The sequence below is a fragment of the Triticum aestivum genome, chromosome 6D (genome assembly GCF_018294505.1).
Source record: "Triticum aestivum cultivar Chinese Spring chromosome 6D, IWGSC CS RefSeq v2.1, whole genome shotgun sequence".
NCBI lineage: Eukaryota > Viridiplantae > Streptophyta > Magnoliopsida > Poales > Poaceae > Triticum > Triticum aestivum.
This window is the reverse complement of record NC_057811.1, coordinates 390,929,644-390,952,844: the sequence shown is the minus strand read 5'-3', so window position 1 is coordinate 390,952,844 and position 23,201 is coordinate 390,929,644. Positions and strand designations below refer to the sequence as shown.

At 47.1% G+C, this 23,201-nt stretch overlaps 1 protein-coding gene across 1 annotated transcript; it reads right to left on the bottom strand.

Moving 5' to 3' along the window:
* Nucleotides 1–16,798: 16,798 nt before the first annotated feature.
* Nucleotides 16,799–17,633, bottom strand: LOC123141704 (pectinesterase inhibitor 8). Its single transcript, XM_044560786.1, has one exon. It carries the CDS (start codon nucleotides 17,557–17,559, stop codon nucleotides 17,017–17,019), a length of 543 nt encoding a protein of 180 aa, XP_044416721.1. The 5' UTR covers nucleotides 17,560–17,633; the 3' UTR covers nucleotides 16,799–17,016.
* Between the last annotated feature and the right edge of the window lie 5,568 nt (nucleotides 17,634–23,201).

The following is a 23,201-nucleotide window of genomic DNA, read 5'->3' as shown; positions in this document are numbered from 1 at the left end:
CGTCCGCTAATCTTTGACGTCCTGGCGGACGGCAAAGAGGTGGGGCGTTAAGTTTTTTTCAAACGGGCGGGGGGTGGCGGCCACCTCCCTCTTTGCCGTCCGCCAGCGGACGACAAAGATTCTTTGTCGTCTGCTAGCGGACGGCAAAGAGCTGGCTGATGGCAAAGAGCTTCTTTGCCGTCTGCCATTTCTTTGCCGTCCGCTTTTTGGTAGCTGATGGCAAAGAGCTTCTTTGCCGTCAGCTAGCAGACGGCAAAGAGCTGGCAGATGGCAAATTAGCTGATTCCAGTAGTGCAGCTGCAGCATGGTGGGAGAACTTCCTACACATGCATCCCAGTGAACACAACATCACCTGGCAAGAGTTTAAGGAAGGCTTTCGTGGGGCACACATCCCCAGGAGCATCATAAAAATCAAGAAAAGGGAATTTGATGACCTCAAGCAAAGAGGCATGTCAGTTACAGAATACAACGGTCAGTTTACCCAGCTATCTCGTTATGCCTACGATGAGCATATGACTGAGAACAAAAGGATGGAAAAGTTTTTGGACGGCCTGGCGCCAGCATTAAGATGCCAACTGGTCGTACACACTTTCCCGGATTTTAAAACTTTGGTTGACAAGGCCATTACCTTGGAGAATGAGCGCCGCAGTCTGGAAGATATTCGTAAGCGAAAGAGGGACAGGACGACTCTTGCTCGCAACAACCGAAGCAAGACTGATGTTCAGAGGATTGAAGCAAGAAAATCCACGACTACTGATCTAAGGCCAACCAGACAGTTTCATTCCAGGGACAAGGACTTCACGTACCGCCCAGGGGTCACTTGCTATGCTTGTGGTGAAGAAGGGCACTATGCCAAACAGTGCCCAAAACCAAGGAACTCGGCCCCCAAGCCGAACAATGGTGGGGACAATCCAGCCCCCAAGCGCAACAATTTCAATCCCAGCAACAATCACAGGAAGGGTCACCTGAACCATGTGACCAGGGAAGAAGCGCAGAATGCCCCAGACATCGTGCTTGGTACGTTCCCCGTCAACACAGTACCTGCCATGGTTTTGTTTGATTCTGGAGCTTCTCACTCGTTTGTTTCGAAAAGTTTTGTTTTACAACATGATTTTCCGATACTTCCCTTGGAAAAATCTATGATCATCAAGTCCCCCGGGAATAAGCAGATCGCTCAGAGTTACTGCCTAGGAGTGATCATTGAGTTCGAAGGACTAAACTTCCTAGCTAATCTCTTTGTGTTGGAAAATAAAGGACTGGATGTCATCTTAGGGATGGACTGGTTGACCACCAACAAGGGATTTATTGATTGTTTCAATCGGACTGTGATTCTCACTCATCATCACGGCAAGACAATAAAGGTTACAGCTCAAGAAAGACCACGGTCACGGCAACCAAAGCTGAACAAAGTGGACATTTCAGAATTGAGAAAAGTTCCAGTGGTGTGCGAATTTCCCGACGTATTTCCTGAAGAACTACCAGGCATGCCACCAGACCGAGAGATAGAGTTCAGCATCGACTAGCACCTAGCACCACTCCCATCTATAAGAAACCTTATAGAATGGCACCCTCAGAGTTGGTAGAATTGAAGAAGCAAATAAAAGAATTACTGGACAAAGGATTTATTCGAGCCAGCTCCTCACCTTGGGGTTCGCCAGTATTATTCGCCAAGAAAAAGGATGGGACACTGAGATTGTGTATAGACTATCGAGCTCTCAATATGGTCACCATCAAAAACAAATATCCGATGCCACGGATAAATGATTTGTTTGACCAGCTCGCACAAGCCAAGGTGTTCTCAAAGATTGATTTGAGATCGGGATATCATCAATTGAAAGTACCGACGGAAGATATCCCTAAGACAGCATTCACCTCCAGATACGGATTATATGAGTTCACAGTAATGCCGTTTGGACTGACGAACGCCCCCGCATATTTCGTCCACCTCATGAACAAAGTGTTTATGAAATTTATGGACAAATTTGTTGTGGTGTTCATTGACGATATTCTGGTATACTCAAGGACACCAGAAGAGCATGCTGAGCATCTCAGAATTGTTTTGGGAGAATTAAGGAAACATCAATTGTACGCCAAATTTAGCAAGTGTGAATTTTGGCTAAGGCAAGTTGGTTTCCTAGGCCATATATTAACCCAAGAAGGTGTGGCCGTAGACCCAGAAAAGGTCAAAGGCATACTTGACTGGAAACCACCAGCCAACGTGACAGATGTGCGAAGTTTCCTAGGAATGGCCGGATACTACAGAAGATTTATTGAAGGATTCTCCACTGTGGCAAAATCAATGACACAGTTGCTCAAGAAAGACAAGAAATTTGTATGGACGGAAGCATGCGAGAAAAGCTTCCAAGAACTCAAGAAGAAACTAACCACCGCACCGGTCTTAACTGTGCCAGACATACACAAGAGTTTTGAAGTGTATTGTGACGCATCTCGGAAGGGCCTCGGATGTGTACTGATGCAGGATGGCAAAGTTGTCACGTATGCTTCCAGGCAACTACGGAAGCATGAGGAAAATTATCCAACTCATGACTTGGAGCTAGCAGCGGTCATCCATGCACTCAGAGGCACTTCCTGTTGGGAAATCGTTGTGAAATATATACGGACCATAAGAGCCTTAAATATATTTTCACACAACCAGAGCTAAATTTACGCCAACGACGCTGGTTGGAATTGGTCAAGGACTATGATGTCGGCATTCACTACCATCCAGGGAAAGCGAATGTAGTGGCAGATGCTCTTAGTCGGAACCCCAGCCCGGACAACGACGGTCCACAAAACTTGAGGCCTGAGTTTCAGCAGGAGTTTGCTAGACTCAACATGGTGTTAGTCTCTGAGGGCACCGTATCAAATCTGGAGATACAACCCACCCTAGTGAAACAAATTAAGAAGGCTCAGCAGGGACATCCCAGCATCGAAGGTATAAAGAGAAAAATGAACCTTGGCAAGGCTTCAGAGTTCGTCACAGACAATGAAGGAATATTATGGTACGGGGACAGACTTTGCGTACCAAACATTGAGGAACTCAAGCAACAAATCCTAACCGAAAGCCACACCGCTCCATACTCGATCCACCCTGGAGGAACCAAAATGTACAAAGACATTCAGGAAAGATTTTGGTGGCACGGTATGAAAAGGGATATAGCCGCATTCATTGCTTGTTGCGATTCTTGTCAACGCATAAAAGCCGAGCATCAAAAGCCAGCAGGGCTACTACAGCCAAACAGGATACCGGAGTGGAAATGGGATGAAATTGGAATGGACTTCATCGTCGGACTACCTCGATCGCAACGCGGAAATGATGCCATATGGGTCATCACGGATAGGCTAACCAAGGTAGCACATTTCATTCCCGTGAAGACGACCTACTCCACACAAAGGCTAGCCAAGCTTTATCTCTCCCGTATAGTTTGTCTGCATGGAGTCCCAAAGATTATAATATCCGACCGAGGCACTCAATTTGTCTCTAAATTCTGGGATCACTTACAACAAGCTCTGGGCACTCAACTAGCATTCAGTACAGCGTACCACCCTCAGACTGATGGACAAACGGAACGCGTGAACCAAATCCTAGAGGACATGCTGAGAGCCTGTGTGCTCACCTATGGATCCAGTTGGGAAGAAAGTTTGCCATATGCCGAGTTTGCTTACAACAACAGTTACCAAGCCAGCTTACAAATGGCACCCTTTGAAGCATTGTACGGACGGAGGTGTCGTACCCCACTAAATTGGTCAGAGACAGGTGACAGTCGTATCTTCGGCCCAGACATGCTCAAGGAGGCTGAGGAGAAAGTTAAACAGATCAGGGACAGACTCAAGATAGCTCAAAGTCGACAGAAGAGCTATTACGATCAAAAACATCGTGAGGTCAGCTTTGAACCCGGTGATTTCGTATACCTACGAGTGTCTCCTATGAGGGGCCTGCAACGGTTCAAAATTAAGGGGAAGCTAGCCCCGAGATTTATTGGACCCTTCCGCATAGTTGCACGAAGAGGCACAGTAGCCTACCAGCTAGACCTACCCAAAGAGCTGTCAGACGTCCACGACGTGTTTCACGTCTCACAATTGAGAAAATGTGTAAGTAACCCGGAGAAGCATGTATCTCATGAGAGCATTGATGTGCAACCAGACCTCACCTGCAGAGAGCGGCCAGTAAAGATTTTGGAAGAGTCTGAAAGGAGGACCCGTCAGAAAAGAACAAAAAATTTCAAGGTTCAGTGGAGCAACCACACCGAGGATGAAGCTACATGGGAAAGGGGAGATTTTCTCCAGGCAGAGTATCCATATCTATTTGAGGATCGGCAGAAATCTCGGGGACGAGATTTTTCCTAAGGGGGTAGGTGTTGTGACACCCAAAATTTTATTTGGCTTTTTCAAACTTTTATTTGATTTGAGGGATGTTATTTAAAATTTTCTGAAGTGCTCTCCCTCTCAAAATATTTTCTTTTATGACAAGTGTTTTGTTTTGGATTCACCCAAGACTTGATTTTGGTCTTGGAGATTTTTCCATCTTATGTGGACTCAAACCCAAATGTTTTTCATTTGGGAAAATTTCTTTTGAAAATCTTTTAAATAGCCCTATGGCATTTGGAATGATCCTTTCCACTTTCAAAAATCCCTCTTGCCATGACATGAGTGGAAACCACCTCCCAAAAGCCATTCCTCATATTTGTGTCAAGTTATACTTCAAATCCAGCAAGTTGAACCTCTCCATGTATTTGTTTCCACTTGAATTCTATCAAAAATAATTTCTGCCTTCTAGTTTGATCCTTGGAGGTTTTCAAAGGAGCTGCCCTTTCTACTTTGAATTTGGCCTCCAAACAAGTCTCCCTGGCTAGTCCTTAGAGCCCTCAACCAAGATCCATGAAGATCCACTGGTCTCTAGTTCAAATATTTCAAATTGTACTTGCTGCAAGTTTGGACCTTATTTGCCAAATTTGATGAAATTCATTTGAATTCTTCTCCTAAAAATCTGAGAAAATTCAGGCAGCCTCTGGGTGCATTGAGAGGTCACCTCACCAAGTCCCAGCTCTAGAAAAAAATTTCTTCATGCCAAATCATTTCGTCGAACACCAGAAGAGCACTGTTTCTGTCAAGTTCAGTTTTTCAGAGTAACAGTTTCAGGAACTGCTGTCGTTTTCTTCAGAGTCTGTTCTCGATCTCGCCAGTACCGCAGTGGCGCCTTGCTCCCTATTCTCTCCTTCTTATCCCTGTGCCGCACGATCTCCTGGAGGCTTGCGGGCGTCGGCGACGAGCAGGAGGAGGTGCGCCACCCGTGAGCGACGGCAGCAGCGGCTTTGCGGCTGCCAGAGAGAGGCGCAGCGTGGACGGCGCCGTCCAGCGCCGCCCAAGCCACCGGAGGACGCCGCGTGGCCACCCACTCGCCCGTACACGCTGCCACCCGTCGTCGTGAACTGCTAGGCGCGGAGCGCGCTCTCTGCCGCCGCCATGCCCGTACGGCCGCCCCGTCGAGGATCGGCGCATTACGCCTTGCCCGACCGAGGTTTAGCGGTGGAACGGCACCAGTGATCTTCCCTGATGGTGCCTAGCCCCCTAAACCCCCTGCCCAACCACTGCCTCGCCATAATCGCTCGCCGGAGATATCCCATTCACGGCCACCCCCTCGGATCGCCTATAAATAGAGGCCCCGAGCTCGAACTCAAACCCACACCACCTCTGCACTCCACCAATACCACGGCAAGCCACTGGAAGAGCCCCGAGAGAACTTTCTTCCCCAACTCCGGCCGCCTCGACCCGCCACGGGACCCAGCTCGATTCGCTCCCGTGCGTGCACCCCTACCCCTCAGCTCTTGCCAGTAGCCTTCTAGTGCATCCACTCTGCTGACCCGCGCTTTAATTTGGAGTTTGCAGCACCCACCGGAGTACTCCACCATCGCCCGAACCACCGTCCGTCGGAGAAAGTGTCGCCGTCGACGTGGTCCTCTCTGTCGGCCAAGTCCACCACCCACCGACGCGGAAGAACACACTGAACCTCTTGGTACCCTCCGATCTCCCTACCTCGCCGTGGTTCAACGCCGGCGACCACCGCAACCTTCGGGCGCCGGCGAAGTTTTAAACCTGACATGTGGGACCCCCCCGTCAGCCTCTCTTCTTTTCCCCCTAGAACCGTTTTCTGTTGGCGCCTTCGGGCAGAATACGTTTTCTCTTTGGGCTGGCGCATTTCTTTCCGAACCGTTTTCTGTTTTCTCAGTTAAGTCCCTGGATCTTTTCTGTTTCATCACAGATTAGTCCCTGGACTAAAACCCTTATATCTTTTTAATAAAAGATGATTTTTGATTGATTCTTTTTCTGTCAGTCTTATATTTTTGTCTAGTTTTGATAGTATTTATTTGGAAATTTTTTGGAACAAATTTTATGCACGCAATGATTTTCACGTTAGTGTACGTTTTCGCTATGCCGTAGGTTCCGGAAGAGGTGACGGAGCCGCGAACTTCGCCGAGCTAGACTCTGACTTCTCCGAACCAGGAAAGCATGTTCGAACCTTCGATATGATAGGTGTTTTGTATGTTTGCTTGAATGGTTTGTGCATGGCATATGAGCATCGGTGAGTATCTCATTGCATGTAAGGCAACTATCCTTGTGTTTCGAAATTATCGTGATCTCTGATGAGAGATGACCTGATCATGTGGTGACATGAGAGGTAGTAAGATGGTATTGTTGTAGCATGCCAGTCTTACGTCTTCCGATAAACTCCAACGTCAACGTGGACTGAGACACGTTATCGTTCTTCCCCTTCCGTGCTGCCACATGTTTTCTGCCAAGAATACGGTTTAGTAAGTTGTTAACCTCTTTCCGTGTACACACCAAATAGAGGGGCCGGGATGAGGGTTCCATGGCCCTGGATTAAAGCCAGTCATCCGGTCAGGGGGCATGGGTGTTTCCGGTTGGGACCGAGAGGGGGGCACCCCTTAGAGCGCGCGTATATAAATTTGATCCCATGCTACGCGAGGTTGTAGCCTCCCCGTCTCAAGGTTTTTCTTGAACGTTGCCGAGGGTGATTCCTGGCTTCGGAATGTTGAACGGGTGTGTACTGGTTAGATGTGTTTCTCCTAAAACACCGTAAACGGAACTAGTCCTTGTGACTACTGAAATCCGTTGGCTGTGGTTAAAGTACAAACTCTGCAGAGTCAAATCCTTCCGAGTCATCGTATCCATGGTCAAGGACCGTGACCAGTGTATCCATATCTATGTCAAATCCTCGTGGTATTTTTCCCCGGTGAACAAGCTTGAGTGGTAAATTGGTTGAACGTTATTCCTGTGGATGGACTAACCCTGTTGTTTATTTCATACCAGATTATGCCCTTGAAATGATTTAAGTTCTTGAGCTACTGAGATATCAAGTTATGAAATATAAGCCCTTTATGTGATGTCGCTCAGACGTCCGACTGTGGCACTCTTGTTATTTACTTTTGATATAAGCCCTTTATGTGATGTCACTCAGACGTCCGACTGTGGCACTCTTGTTATTTACTTTTGATATAAGCCCTTTATGTGATGTCGCTCAGATGTCCGACTGTGGCACGCACTGTCATTTATATTCTATTATAAGCCCTTTATGTGGTGTCGCCTTGACGCCCGACTGCAGCATTGTTATTCTTTTTGTATCCCTTCGAGGAGTCATTCAAACACTCGATTGGCTCTCAGTATTACTTTGGGATTTCGGGAGGACTACCGCCCGACTTCTCTTTTATTTCCCATGCATTATTATCTCAATGTATGAGTGCGCTTGTTAATCTGTTCATATGCATCAGGTTTACATTTGTTATATCTTATGTCCGAACTGTCTTGCGAGTACTTTCATAGTACTCACCTGGCTTGTTGATTTGGCCAGATGTTGGCGAAGAGTTTGATAGTGAGTCCGACGCCTAGAGGAGTCCCAGTCAGTCCCGTGCGATCCTGGATATTGGTCACTTGTATTATATACGCTTCCGCCACCCACAATAAGTATCCTCGAGCCTCACTCCGGCGCTCGAAGAGTTGTTAGATTCAGGAGTCATGTCACCCCCTTCGCTGTGATTTTTCCACCACCGCTTTTATCGTGAGTTAGTAGTTATGCCACCCTATCCGCCTTTATGTATTATTGGCGTGTTTGTAATAAATTGTTGAGCAGTCTCCGCTCAACCTTGTATTATATTCAGTACTCCTGGTATTTTCTTCTGTGATCAAGATTTTGTCTACCAGTAAGAAGGATTCTTCTTTACTGGTCCGTAAAAGGGATCGATTTCTCAATAAATATTTTTATTGGAAAACCGGTCGTGACACCTTGGTTATAAACCTTGGTCATATATATTTTTGGGTATCATGACCCGCCCGGTGGTAAACCGCCAGGGCGCTTTAAGCTTCTTATCTGCAGGAACAGCTTGAATAAATAGCTATGGATTATGAATATCATATCTTAAGCATCGCGGAATAGCACACATCAGTTGCAGATAAATATGCACGAAGGCATAACAAACCAAGTGTTTTAACTAGCCTATTACAAGGCGTTTTCAGTGCCCAAAGGAGTAGTTGTCTCAATAAGCATTACAGCAAAAGAAAAACTAAAGTGGCCCCCGGATTATGATTGCTTATCAGCTTGACCTGACGGCTGCGGATCATCTTGCACCGGTTCATCTTCTTCGTCCCTACCCAGCGGCTGGAAGTCAACAGTTGTCCAGTAGATCCCAGTTAAAGCTTGGAACACAGCTTCATCGCTTATAAGGGTGGACGGTTCAATATCAGGGGCATAAGTGTGCTTACGGATTGGAGGGATCAGGTTTTGAGCCTTAGGAGCTAGTGCAGCAACCCGCTTGTTATTGGTGTCATAACTCGCCTGGTAATGTGAAAGATCAACCTCTTCAGCAAGTTGACAAGCCAGTGGACGTACTTCCCATTTTATGGCGCGGAGATCTTCAGTGCAAAATTCTGATCCATCTTCTTTTAAGCTTGGGTAGCCTTTAGCCACGCCCGTCGGATCAAGATCAGGCACCCATGCTTTTGCCCGGGTTAGTGCGGCCAGAGCGCCAGCCCTTGCAGCAGACCTCTTCAGCTCTTCTACCCGGGAAGGTAGCATAGATAGCCTGTCTAAGGTTTCTTTGATTAACGTCGGGGGCGGCTTATTGTGAGAAGCGGTGCAGATAATTCGTTGTGCGCCGGTATATAGTTGCTCTATCAGCGTGTAGGCAGCCTTCAGCTTCTTCTGAACATCAGAGCCCAGATGACTAATGCGAGTTCCTGCATCATTGCAAACATCAGTAAACCGGCAACGTATGGGAAGATATGTTGAAAGTATAAAGCAAGGATGCTTACCGAACACAGCAGCAGTCATGGCATGTATCTGCCGCTTTACACAAGTCAGCTCGTCTACCACCAGTTTGAGAGCTGCTTCTGCGTCTTCAGCTCTTTTCCGTAAAGCGGATTTCTCTGTGTTCCAATCCGCCCGCTCCTTGGCGAAGCTCTCCTTTAGCTTTTCCATAGCGGCTAAGGCGCTTGTCAGCTCATCTTTTGCTTTGGAAGTTTCGGCCTGTTGGGACTTGATGTTCTCTTGCAGATCAGCGGTTTGGCTTTCCTTCTTGCTCAGTTCAGCCTATAAAGAGACATATACATAATGAGTTGAGAGTACATATTTGAAGTACCAAGCACATAACAAGTTATGCCCTTAGTACTTGGGGGCTAATGCATATTTGCTCTTACTTAGAAATTTTTACAAGTCCCAAGCACAATACAAGTATTAAGCTTGGCACTTGGGGGCTAATGTGTATTTGCTCATAAAATGCTGATATGGGAATTCTTCTACAAAGTCCCGGTTTATCTTTATAAAGTTAAACCGGCCCTTGGGGGCTACATCAGTGAAGTTAAGATGCATTGTTGCAAACATGAAATTGTTACTAAGTCCCGGTTTAACTTGGTATCTTAAACCGTCACTTGGGGGCTACTGGAGTTGATGAGCTGCAAGTGAATATAAGAGAGAAACACTTATGAAAGTTACCTCATATCGCTCCTTCATCAAGTTTACCAAACTAGCTTCATAGTCACGGCTGGTATACAGACGGTTCAAGAAGCCAGAGTGAATGTCTTGAGCGTTGAGATGGGCGTAGCTTGATAAATCGGCATTCCATTTGCCTTTGCCGATAGCAGAGAGGTCATCCTTGGCAGTATGCTTTGACAAAGCAACAGGATTGCCAGGAGTGGTGTGGCCAGTGCCAGTAATCATAATGTCATCATCTTGGTCATCACCAGCCTTCTCTGGAGTTGGCGGTTTGTCAGTATTTTTGACCGGACTTGCCGGTTTAGTGCCAGCTCGGACAGGGCTGGTTGGCTGGTCAGCATGGCTGGTGGTGTCAACTTCTGCCTGCTCAGGAACAAAGTCATGATCTTGAAGCGGTGGGTCATTCAGCATGGCATCAACGTTGGTTTCTTCAGGATCTGGAGTTTTCTCCGGTTCAACAGCCACATCTTCATCAACCAGTTTATTCAACCGGGCTTTCTTGCTGGGTCTGGGCTTGGTGCTGAGAAAAATAAACATGAGGGTCAGTACAGTATATCAAAATAGCAACATCAAGGATAAACAATAAGTGCATAGCTCACCCAGGAACTGTTTTGAGGGGTGGAAGCTGTGTGACTGATGACTCGCCAGAAGATGAGTGGGAAGTACCCTGATAATTTGAATCAGACGGGTTAAGAGGTTGGCGGAAACAACCAGCTTTGGGGTATGAAGTATCAATGGGATAAGTGACCTCTGATCGGTGTTTCCGAACCGGACTGTTCGGTAAACCGGCGGAGGTAACTACCTAGCCGCTGTGCTGGGTTGTACGGCGAGCCTCGTGCTGCTGCGTCTTCAAAAGAAAGTTTGGGTCCAAGTAAGCAAGAGGGTGAGAAAATTTTACTTTCCGGTTTGCTTGACGGATTTTTGATGTTGGCAGTGGATCTGAATCGGAGGAAAGAATGGTTACCTCTACGTCCTCAGCATGACTGCCTTCAGTGTCGTCCTGATAATAATCATTGTCAATGAGATGTATGAAAAATGAACCAAGAGAGTCAAGTTCTACCTCTGGTTCCGGATTACCCACATCGTCATCAGCTGGTAGATCGGAGGATGCAGTGGTCCTTTTCTTGGCAGACTTTTTAACAACCTTGGTCTTTGGACGAACTGGCTTGACCGGTTTGTCTTGCGGCTTCGCCGATTTGTCTTGAGATGGTTTCTTGTTCCAAAACGGATCATCACCCTGTCAGAAAATAGTCACACTTTCAGAGAATATTTGGACAGACGCAACTAGATAAGAATATTATATGATTCTTACAACTGGTGGTTTGTTGAAGGTGCAGAAAGGGAGTAGTCTGGTTTGGGCACAGACAGCCTCCGGTTCGTTCAGTATCTTTTATACAGCCTCAGTGACTTCTGCATCTGTAAGCTGAATGTCAATGTGCCGCTGAACGTCCTTCAAACTCCCCGTATACTCACACATCAAACCGGGGCGCCGGCTTAAGGGAAGAACACTCCATCTTATCCAGCAATGAGCAAGATCAACTCCTGTCAAACCGTTCGCCATGAAGGCTCTAAGCTTTGATAATTGGGGAGCATAGTTGGCCCTTTCTCTTGCCATCAACCTTTGAGGAAAAGGATGTGTGTTGCTAAGGCGTTCAGGGCGGTAACCCGGCAGGGGGTTTTCATCAGATGGAGATGTATCCATTCTGTAAAACCAAGTTTGGTTCCACTCTTTGGGGTGACTGTGGAGTTTGGGATGAGGGAAGGTGACTTCCTTCCTTTTCTGAACCGTCATTCCACCCAATTCCGTATTGGGTCCATCTGAAAACTCTGTGCGACGGTTTAAGTGAAAGAAATCCCTAAACAGTTCGATTGAAGGTTCCTCTTGCAGATAAACCTCACAAAAGACTTGGAAGTGGCAGATGTTGGTTACAGAGTTGGGACCGATGTCTTGAGGGCGCAGTTGAAAACTAGCCAGTACATCCCGGAATTTTTTTGAACCGGGAGGGCTAAAACCTGGTCCGAGATGATTAGCGAACACGACTACCTCTCCATCGTTGAGTGTAGGAGAATTTTTCGGGCCAGGGACCCTCCAGTGGATAACATCTTTCTTGGCCAAAACGCCTGTTTTAACAAGGTTGTTTAACTGCTCCTCGGTTACTCAAGAGGGAAGCCAATTGCATTCATAGACTTGCTTGGCCATGAGAAGGGAAATCTGAAACATGATTATTGCCGGTTTAAGATTTACAGTGGACAACTATACAATGATATGAGGATACAAGCATATTGATACACCGGATTGGGTTATCCGTAAATCGGAGTCTGATGATGGAAACAGTATAATACATTGGCGGTTCAACAGGGGACTAATGATATCTACTGGGTCATCATTTTGTATATGAGGTTAAACCGCCAAATCTGGTGTTAAAGATGTATAAGCGAAGGGAAAAACAGGTTTCACATCTTGCTATGGTAATTTCAAATCTACCGCGTGTTGGAAAAACAAAATATATTCTGACCTAATTTCCAGCGTACTAAAAGTTCACCAAGTTGAGATGAGTTGGATATCAAACAGGTGCTAAAACCATTACCGCGCGAGATCTATGTGGTTTTTGGATCTAATCCATGGATATAAATAAGGAAAAGGAAAGGCGGCGACGAACACTGATGAACGACAAAAACCCTAAGTACAGATCTATGGTAAGAGAAAGGGGAGACTTACGGAGGCTGTTGAGCAGCGGCGGCGTGCGGAGGAGCTCAGGTACGTTCAGGTTGATGCAGCGGCCAAGGTTGGTGCAGCAGTCGAAGGTTGACGGCGGCGGCCAAGGTCGAAGGTTCGGGCGTCGCGAGGATGACGATGAAGCGAAGAGGCACGAGGGGGAAAATGGGAACCCCCTGGCCCTATTTATAAGGGAGATAAACGACAAGCGCGAAAATCGAGGAGCCGAATTTTTGGATATGAGGCGGAGTTGTCGCCTCGATTGTCGGAGGCTCATTAATGAAGGTGGGTTATACACAGTTTTAAATAGCAGGTGACGTCACGGCGGTTTACCATGATCCTAGAAGATGATGTCACGGCGGTTTACAAGATTATGTGAAGATGTTGAAGAAGAAATTTTCGTAAGTATTGAGAATTGACATGAACCAGTTCAAATCAATCTGGGGCCTAATGTTGGGGATATTACCATTGGGCGTAAACCGGCCAGGAGAGTCCGGGTTAACCCTATAAGTAGTTCATCTGTATCTGAAGCCCATGAAGACAGACGGTGACACTTTATGGAGGCCCATGGCCCAAAGCCGGTTTAAGGCCATAGACATAAACCGGCATTGATATGTAAACTTGTATTGTAAGGTAGAAGTAGCAGAGACCGAGCCGGACACAACTATGAGCCGGCCTCGGGATTCTGTAAACCGACGGGCGTCAACCCATGTATATAAGGGGACGACCCGGCGGCGGTTTAAGGACAACGGACAACAACTCGAGACTCACGCAAAGCGTATTCGCTTCCTGGTCATCGAAACCCCATCAATTCTATCACAACTAGACGTAGGCTTTTACCTTCATCGTAAGGGGCCAAACTAGTATAAAACTCTCTTGCGTCCCTTGTCCGCTTTAACCCCTTTAAGCTAACCCGTAGCGATAGCTTCACGACTAAGTGCTTTCACTCGGACATCTGCCGTGACAAAACCACGACAACAGAAGAATCACCACGCCGGAGCAGAACGCCTTGCTTGAAAATCATCAGCGCCGGCGTGGATAGGTCGGCGACGAGGGCGGAGTCGCCTCGCGAGTCGCCTCGTGCGTCGTCATCCTCCTTCCTCTGTCTATCATCTAGTGCTTTTCCTAAAGCTGGTCAAAGCCAGTGACTCGTTTTTCTCCGACAAGTGCAACCCCATGTGTCAATCGGTGAGTGATGGCACGAAAGGAAGTACGTGAGAAAGCAGGCGTTGATGGGTGCGATGCTCCATCAGGACTCTTTGCATATCTTTGAGCTCGGGAGAGCCGCAAAGTTTGTGTTCATCTCTGCAAGAGCAGATCGAAACCCAATTTGGCTAGTACGGTGCCTACCTGCACTATCGATCTCCGAAGTGTAAAATACTGCTGTTCTTTGAATCGGTTATGACTAATGATCCCCCGTGTCTTTCGCTTGAAGACACAGCCGGTCACACCTAAATCATCCAAATTAAAGCGGGCTGCAGGTGTTTGACACTTCATAAGAGAGAACGTCTTCTTACGGTATGGTCTTGCCAGCTGCTGAGTCCGGCCGTGAGGAATCGACCTTTCCCCCTAGCTCTCACCCCTTTTCTTACGTAAGAAGGCAGAAGCGTGCATGCATGGCAATTGACGATTCTTGCTGCGGCGTCCGCTCTTGATAGAAATAAGTGCAAAGTGACAGACGCCTGGCAGGCTGGTGAGTTAAATGCACCGAACCATTATATTTGTGTCATAATTAACCAAAGACCACCGTTTTACGATTCGTAACATTTCACACCAAACCAAAATTCTGGCAGTGGCAACAACACTGAGCCATTTTTTGAGCACGTTTTTCACGTGGCTGATCCCTCACGGTCCGACAGCAGTGGGGACACGCCGTTAACGGCCGTTGACTCATCTGTCCGAAGCGACAAGGCCGACCGAGCACAAGCACTCCCTCAGTAACTCCCCTTCCCCCCCCCCCCCCTCTCTCTCTCTCTCACGGGCATGACGGTGGTGGACTCTGTCAAAGGCGGCTCCGAGTCCATCGGCGAGGGCGTGGTGGACATAGCATGAAGCGTGACTGACCGGCGTGGCAGGTGGAACCCGCGGCGAGGAGGAAAATTGTTGCGGCAGCAGCATATTCCTTTCATCGTCGCCACTGCCGTCGGCGACAGATGCCGCCCGCGTCCTCATGGTGGTGGTTGAGCCCATAGGTGTGCTGCCTGCCTCTTTCTATTAGCAAATTTCGTCGCTGGAATTTTAGGGTTTCAGATTTGGAAACTAGGGTTTGTTGATTCAGGGTTCAACATGTTTTTGAATTAACTGAATGTTCCTGTCCTGTTTGACTGGATTTTAGGGTTCCAGATTTTGGACTCTGAATTAACTGAACGTTCCTGTCATGTTTGACTGAATTTTAGGGTTCTAGATTTAGGACTCGAAATTAACTGAATGTTCATATGTCCTGTTTGGCTGAATTTAAGACACTGGATTAACTAAAAGTTCCTGTTCTGATTTACTGAATTTTAGGGTTCTGAAATAGAGTTTCAGTCTATCTAACTGGGTGCCTTCAAATGGTGTATTATTGTAGGGTTAATTACTTTACTGATTGATAAATGCAGCTTGCATTTGAATTATCCTTGTGCACTAAATGTAACTCACACGAAATGCTACAACCGAAATTTGCAGGTTGTTGTGCAGTGGGTACATGTGTTAAATTTGGGTTGTGTGATGCAGTGAACAAATTGACCACAAAAGAAGTGAGTCAGTGTACATGGTTTTAAGTGATTTGACTGATGTGAAATGCTAGCAGCAGTGAACAAATTGACCACAAAAGAAGTGAGTCAGTGTACATGGTTTTAAGTGATTTGACTGATGTGAAATGCTAGCAGGAGTGCTCAATTTAATGTTCAAACTAGTTTCAAAGTTGTGTTGATTAAAGACATCAATTGTACCTAACTAGGAGACAACTTGCGACATTCTGACTTGCAGTGTTCAAACTTTCTTCAATCAAACTATGAAACACTACAAAATAGAAGAATTATATGTTCCATAACATTTTATCTTTGCATTGACACCTAAAGCACACCTAGAGTTCCATAGTAAGCTGGCTAAAGAAAGTCTAGACCTATTCTTTGCATTGATACCTAGATCACATATCTTATCTTCAGTTAACACTACTAACATTCAGTTGTCCAACCGTCATCAGCCGAAACTAGAGCTGTAGGTTGGCCAACCATCATCAGCCGAAACTAGAGCTGTAGTATCGAGACGCACAACCACATTGTTTGCTTCAGAGGACAACACCACCGAGACAAACCTGATAACGAAAAAGCCAAACCTGGAGAATCAGGTACGGGGACACACCATCTTCAAGCACACCTCTTAATGATACGAAGAAACACCACCAAAACTAGTGTAGCAGCCGCGAAGAGATCTTTATCGTTGCTAGTGCAAGGTGTTCCAGAGCCAGACCAAGTCTTAGGTGGTTCATCCCATTCGTGCCAGAGCCAACGCAAGCGCAGGGCGGTTGCAAATTTTTGAAGGTTGAGCACTCCCAGTCCACCATAAATCTTGGGCTTGCAGACGAGATCCCAATTAACCTTACATTTCCGCCGGTCACCTTATCACAGCCCGCCCAAAAGTAGGCACGTCGCAGGCTATCGATCTTCTTCATCACTTCAACCGGAAGATCTAGAGGCTTGAGGTGGTAAATGGCAATGGCAGTGAGCACAACCTTGACCAAAATAATGCGCCCCGGCGTAGCCACATGCATCGCCGACCAAGGCGGAAGCTTGCCTGCCACCTTGTCCTCCAAATACTGAAAGTGGATGCGCTTTAGTCTTGTGACCGACAACGGAAGACCAAGATATCGCATGGGGAAAGTACTGTGGACTGCCAGGAAGGCCTGTAGAATGTTGTCAAGGTCGATGTTGTCAAGGTCGATGTTGCCACATCTCAAGATGATATGGCATCTCAGTCTCTCGGAGGTGCTCATGGGGTAGGGTGTGCATGCGTGTTCATATGAATGAGTGTATGTGTGTATAAATGAGCGTCTGTGTCCGTACTGTGTTAGAAAAAGTATTGAGAAAAGATTAGAAGATTAACGCGCTTTATATTCTCAGACGAGGAAGTACCTTACATAGATATTGCTCAGGATGCAAACAAAAAAGGAAAAAAAGATGAGACTCAAAACATGCGAGTACCCTAATAAGACGTCGATATTAAAGTGAACCACACTCTTTTCTTAAAGGTAAACCACACTCTTTTAGTAGCACGTACTACTTTTACACACGTAGTATCCCCAAGTTTTAGACGTTCTTCACTGGATGAGGTTGGTAATAGCCGTACAGACAACCGCTATCTGCACCGAGTAGGAGCTGTGCCGCGTGACCGGCGACGGGACACCGGCCTGGGCAAAGGCGTCGTCGCACTGGTGCGCCAGAGACGCGGCTTCCCCGGCCTTCTCCTTCCCGGCGGCGTAGTCGCGGTTGTTGATGTCGTCCTGCGCTTCGGCGAAGGCGAACCCCATGCTGTCGTACAGCTCCTGGCACCGCGCCAGCGCCGCCTGCGTCCTGGCGTCCGCGCCGTCCTTGGCCAGCAGCTCCTTGATGTCGTAGACCGCGTTGTCGGCGTCGACGACGCCCGTGAGGGCTGCCACCTTGGCCAGGCCCCAGGTGTCCGCGCTGGGGCTGTCGTGGTGCTTGCCCAGCTCCGCCACGCAGAAGTCGTAGTCCACGCGCCCGTCGCTGCCGGCCGCCGCCTTGCACGTCGTCACCACCGTTGCGTCGGCGACCCCGCTCGCCAGCGCGAGGACGGCGGCGAGCGCTGCGGCCGCGAGAAGACGAGCCGTAGATGGCTTCATGCTGTTTGTTGCTTTTGTTTCCGAATGAAGCGACTAATTAAGTTCGTAGAGTCTTCTTGTCTGCTCGGACGGAATTGATATGAGCTAGGAATAGGACTGACGGACTGAATCTTGTTGCATTTATAGGCGCGGCTAGCTGGACCCAGGCCTATTTGGACTTGCTGCGGTAGAAAAAGGGTCCTGCTAAGGTTGGGCTGCAAAAAGCTAAAACCATTTGCCCCAGCTTTGATCATTGAGGCCAACTAATTAACCAGCGCTCCTTCTGGAGCCTTGAAACAATCAGCGTCACTTGGCGCGCTCCCAGCCGCCCGCCACGTGTCGCACTCTGGACACTCCCTCCGACCTTTTTTTCCGCACGCGTTTCTTTTTAAACGGTTTTTTTCGGGTTTTTTTGACGTTTCGGTTTTTCACCGGTCTTCCTGAACTTTTGGGCCAAAAAAAAATTTCACGAAAAAACGCGTTTTCCCCTTTCGCGGGAGTCATGGTTTTGTTTCCACGACAGCCACGGTGCTTTCGCGAGAGTCACGGCCGTGCAGAAAAAAAACACGTTTCCTGTTTTTTTCTCTCCGCGAAAGGCACGGTTTTGCAAAGAGACACGGTTGTGCTTTCGCGAGAGTCATGGCCGTGCCTCTCGGAAACGAAAAAAAACATGTTTTCTTTTTTCCTTCTGCGAGAGGCACGGTTTTGCTTCCGCGAGAGGCACAGTTGTGCTTTCACGAGAGGCACGGCCGTGCCTCTCGGAAACAGAAAACACACGTTTTTTCTTTTTTCTTTTCTTTCACGAGAGGCACGGTTTTGCTTCCGCGAGAGGCATGGTTGTGCTTTTGCGAACGAAAAAAGCGTTTTCTCTTCTTTTTTCCTTCCGTGAGCGGCACAGTTTTGTTTCCACGAGAGGCACGGTTGTGGTTTCGCGAGAGGCACGGGCATGCCTCTTTCAGAAAGGGAAAAAACCCATGCTCCCGTTCAGTTTTTCGTTTGGTTTTTTTCGTGAAAAAAAGTTCATCAAAACCTATCAACATTGGATCTAGTTTTGAAGATCTCGGCGCGAGGAATCCAACGGTGAAAACGGTTCGAGATTTGGACGCACGGTTAAAGAGATAACACGTTTTAAATAAACGAATCTACGAAAAAAGGAAAAACTCCCAGGTTGCGACAAGTGGCACACATGCAACGCGTCACTTGCCGCAACCTGGGGAGGTGGGAGTGATCTTTGCGACGAGTACTCTTTAACTAGTGATTTTGTTGATCATTGTGACGCAAGGTAGAAATGCTAAATGCTATCGGGCACCTTCAGCGCCGTTTTCTTAGGTTTTCACAAACGGGCGCACACATCCACTCTGCGATGGGCCGGCCCATTATTTTTTTATGTTTCTAAACTGCAAAAAACGCGCGTGCAAAACCGGTGCAAGTTGTGATTCAAACGCGCGACGCACGAGACGAGAGGAAGACGGATAACCACCAGGACACCTCGCCTGTTGTGATTACATAAATATTTTTTTCTTCTTTTGTCCTTTCATCTGTTTATTTTCTTTTGACTTTCTTCTTTGTCGCTTTTTTATTTTCTTTTTTCAAATTTGTGAACATTTTTCAATATTGATGAACTTTTTCTCAAATTTGTTAACTTCTTTTTCAAAACCGATGATTTTTTAATTGCTGAACTTTTTCTTAAAATCCATGAACTTATCCAAATTTGTGAACTTTCTCTCAAAATCGTGAACTTTTTCAAGTTTGTCAACTTTTTTCAAATTTGATGAACATTTTCCAAATTTTTGAACTACTTTCCAAAATCAAGAATTACCTTTCAAAATCAATGAACTTTTTTTAATTTTTTTTTAAATAATGAACATTTTTCAATTTTTTTATATTTTTCAAATCGATGAACTTTTTTTCCAGAATTGATGAACATCAAATTTGTGAACTTTCTCAAAACTGATGAATTTTTTAAAAAATCGATAGTTTTTTTGGAAATCAATGAACATTTTTAAAACGATGATTTTTTCAGTTTGTATGAACCTTTTTAAATATCTGTACTTTCTTCAAGTTCACTTTTTATTTATTACGAATTCTTTTTTCACTTTATCTTAAAAAATAAGCATAATAGATTGGGTATATATCCTTCATGTTAACGTGTATTAAAACAAGGGTCAAATAGCATTTTGGTCCTCAAAATGGATAGTGAGATGAGTTGGTGCATTGGTTGTTGTCTCAGCTACACTGATTGCCATTTGGTGATACAATCATGGTTCTCCGTGAATTCCATTTGTTTTTAGCAGTATAGGCGGATTAACCTTTCTCTCCTCCCTGCGTTTGCTGGGCCGGCCCGCTATGTGTGGTAAACTACTCACTCATCATCAAATGGACAACGAGGATGATGAAGAACCCCTTCGTGATCAATTCCCCCTCCGGCAGAGTGCCAGAAACGATCCCTAGATGGGATCTCGCGACAACAAAGGTTTGCGGCATGGAAAAAGTATTTCATGGACTCCCCTATAGGTTTTCTGATTTTTGGGAATTTAAAGAGGCGGAGTTAGGGTTATTTGTAGGAGTTTCTGTATTTGTAGGATTTTTTGGCGTCGGTCTCACGTCAGGAGGTGCTGATGTCTACTACGCAACCTTTCTTCTTGTAGACTCGTGTTGGACCTCCAAACGCAGAGTTTTGTAGGACAGTAGCAATTTTTCCTCAAGTGGATGATCTAATGTTTATCAATCTGTGGGAGTCTTAGGATGAAGATGGTCTCTCTCAAACAACCCTGCAACCAAATACAAGAAATCTCTTGTGTCCCCAACACACCCAATACAATGGCAAATTGTATAGGTGCACTAGTTCGGCGAAGATATGGTGATACAAGTGTAGTATGGATAGTAGATATAGGTTTTTATAATCTGAAAATATAAAAACAACAAGGTAGCTACTAACAAAAGTGAACAAAAACGGTATTGCAATGCTTGAAAATAAGGCCTAGGGTTCATACTTTCACTAGTGCAAAATCTCTCAACAATGATAACATAATTGGCTCATATAATAATCCCTCAACGTGCAACAAAGAATCACTCCAAGGTTGAGAACGTAGGACGAAAACATGCATCAACCCCTATGCATAGATGACCCCAATGTCACCTCGGGAATCCGCGAGTTGAGTGCAAAAACATACATCAAATGAATCAATAGAACACCCCAATGTCACCACGGTTATCCACATGCACGACATACATCAAGTGTTCTCAAATCCAATACTCAATCCAACATAACGAAGCCTCAAAGATCAAGACTCAATTCATCACAAGAAGGTAGAGAGGGAAGAACACCATAAGGTCCAGATATATTAACAAAGCTCGTGGTATATCAAGACTGTGCCAAATCAAGAACACGAGAGAGAGAGAGAGATCAAACACATAGCTACTGGTAGATACCCTCAGCCCCGAGGGTGAACTACTCCCTCCTCGTCATGGAGACCGTCGGGGCGATGAAGATGGCCTCCGGTGATGATTTCCCTCTCTGCCAGGGTGCCGGAATGGGGTCCCGATTGGTTTTTCGTCGCTACAGAGGCTTGCGGTGGCGGACTTCTCATCTAGGGTTCTTTCTGGGGGTTTTGGTATTTATAGGAATTTTGGCGTCGCTCTCAGGTTAAGGGGGTGCCCGAGGGGCCCACAAGCTCGGGGGGCGCGCCTCCAGGCTTGTGGCCTCCTCGGTCACCTCCTGGCCTAGCTCCGGTGCTTCATGGGTCTCTTTTGGTCCATAAAAATCACCGTAAATTTTCAGCCCATTTTCGAGAACTTTTATTTCTACACAAAAAATGACACCATGGTAGTTCTGCTGAAAATAGCGCCAGTCAGGTTAGTTCTAATCAAATCAGCACTACAAAAAAAAGACACATCCGTGACATTTTGGGCCGACCAATTTTTTCCTGTCATGCTTATGACACTTCTATGACGATAATTGTGACAAAACCCAGTATCATCATAGATGTGGTGGACTCCTACTTCTATGACAAAAAATCATGACAGAAAATGGGCTTTTCCTCCTGGGCAGGCCAGAGACGCAGCTGCATGACATTCTTTGGGCCGTCCATGACGGATAAAAATCGTGGTAGAAGCAAGGGCGAGGAAAATATCGCGGAGTTCCCGGTTACGATGGATGGTCGGGGCCGAGCGATGCACTGTGGTTTGTGTGTTTCTCTCATGTACGCGTGTGTGTGCGAGGCGTTGGCTAGCTGAACCCGAGTGATCGCACGTTACTGAACCCGAGCGATCGATCCCTTGGCTGTTAACTGAACCCGAGCGATTCATTCGCTGCTGACTGAACCCGAGCAATTCCTTCGTTGCTGCTGCTAACTGAACCCGAGCGACCGATCACTGCTGCTGCTTACTGAAGCCGATCGAGCCTCCATGCGAGACGTAGCCAGCCGGTGTTGGGTTGCCTCTCGATGAACAGTGATCGTTGCTACCATGCGCACGGTACGTAGAACGAGTCGATACGTGGTGAGTCAAGCCGGTTGGTTGGCTGTGGATGAACAGTTTCCGGTGGGGGTTGGATGAACAGGACCCCGTGGTAGTAGGCCGTTGCCGCTGGATGAACAGGACCCCGAGGAGGCCGCCACACCCTAGCCGGTTGGGGGTGGATGAACAGGACCCCGTGGAGGCTCTATGAACAGCAGCCAGTGGAGACTGGATGAACACTAGTCGTGGATGAACAGTAGCCCATGGAGGCTAGAGGAGGTCGACGGTGGATGAACAGTAGCCCGTGGAGGCTGGAGCGAGGCAGTAAACGGTGGATGAACATGACCCCGTTTCGACCGTAGGCGCTCCAACACAAGTCCGTTTCCTCCGTTTTGCGGTACGCCACACCCCTCCTGATCAACAGGACCCCGTTTCGACCGTAGGCACTCGAACACAAGTCCGTTTCCTCCGTTTTGCGGTACGTCAGACCTCCTGATGAATAGGATCCTGTTTCGACCATGACCGGTCGAACAGAAGGCCGTTTCCTCCATTCTGCGGTATGCCAGACCCCATTTCGGCTGTTCCTTCAAAGCCGGTTGGCTCCCGTTGAACAAGACGCATTCCGACCCAGTCAGCTGCCTCCCGATGAACAGGACGTTGTTTTTCCGTTCCGACCCAGCCGGTTCGTTGCCCGATGAACAGGACGCCGTTGCTCCCATCCGTTGCCTCTCCATGTACACAAGCCCTGGCCGTCCGTATATATGCGCGAGTACGCGCTCGAGACCCCGTCCGTATGTACGTATATGGCCATATTTTTTTCCCTGTGGCTATACGTACGTGTACAGGACTTAGACGGGACTGCGTGAACTGCTATGTCGGGTGCTCTACAATGACACGTGCCGCTACTTACTCGGCCATGGTTCATACTTGCAGAGAGACCGATCGACTAGTATGTACGTACACGTTTACGACCAGACAGACAACGCTACATACGCTTTGACCGGGTGGGTCCCAGTGGTCTTGGAGGATAAGGACGCACTTCCTTGCGTGCGAAGATATAGCTGGTCGGTCCCAGTTGTCAGGGGGAGGAATCGTTTTTATTTTGCGAGTAATAAGGATGCACTTCCTTGTGTTCGAAGATGTAGCTGGTGGGTCCAGCTGTCAACCTCACCGCCTAAAGTGCTCTTCCGATGGTTGTCTTTTGT

What these genes read in the sequence shown, in the direction of transcription:
- LOC123141704 (XM_044560786.1), bottom strand. Translation starts at nt 17,559, where the DNA reads ATGAAGCCATCTACGGCTCGTCTTCTCGCGGCCGCAGCGCTCGCCGCC.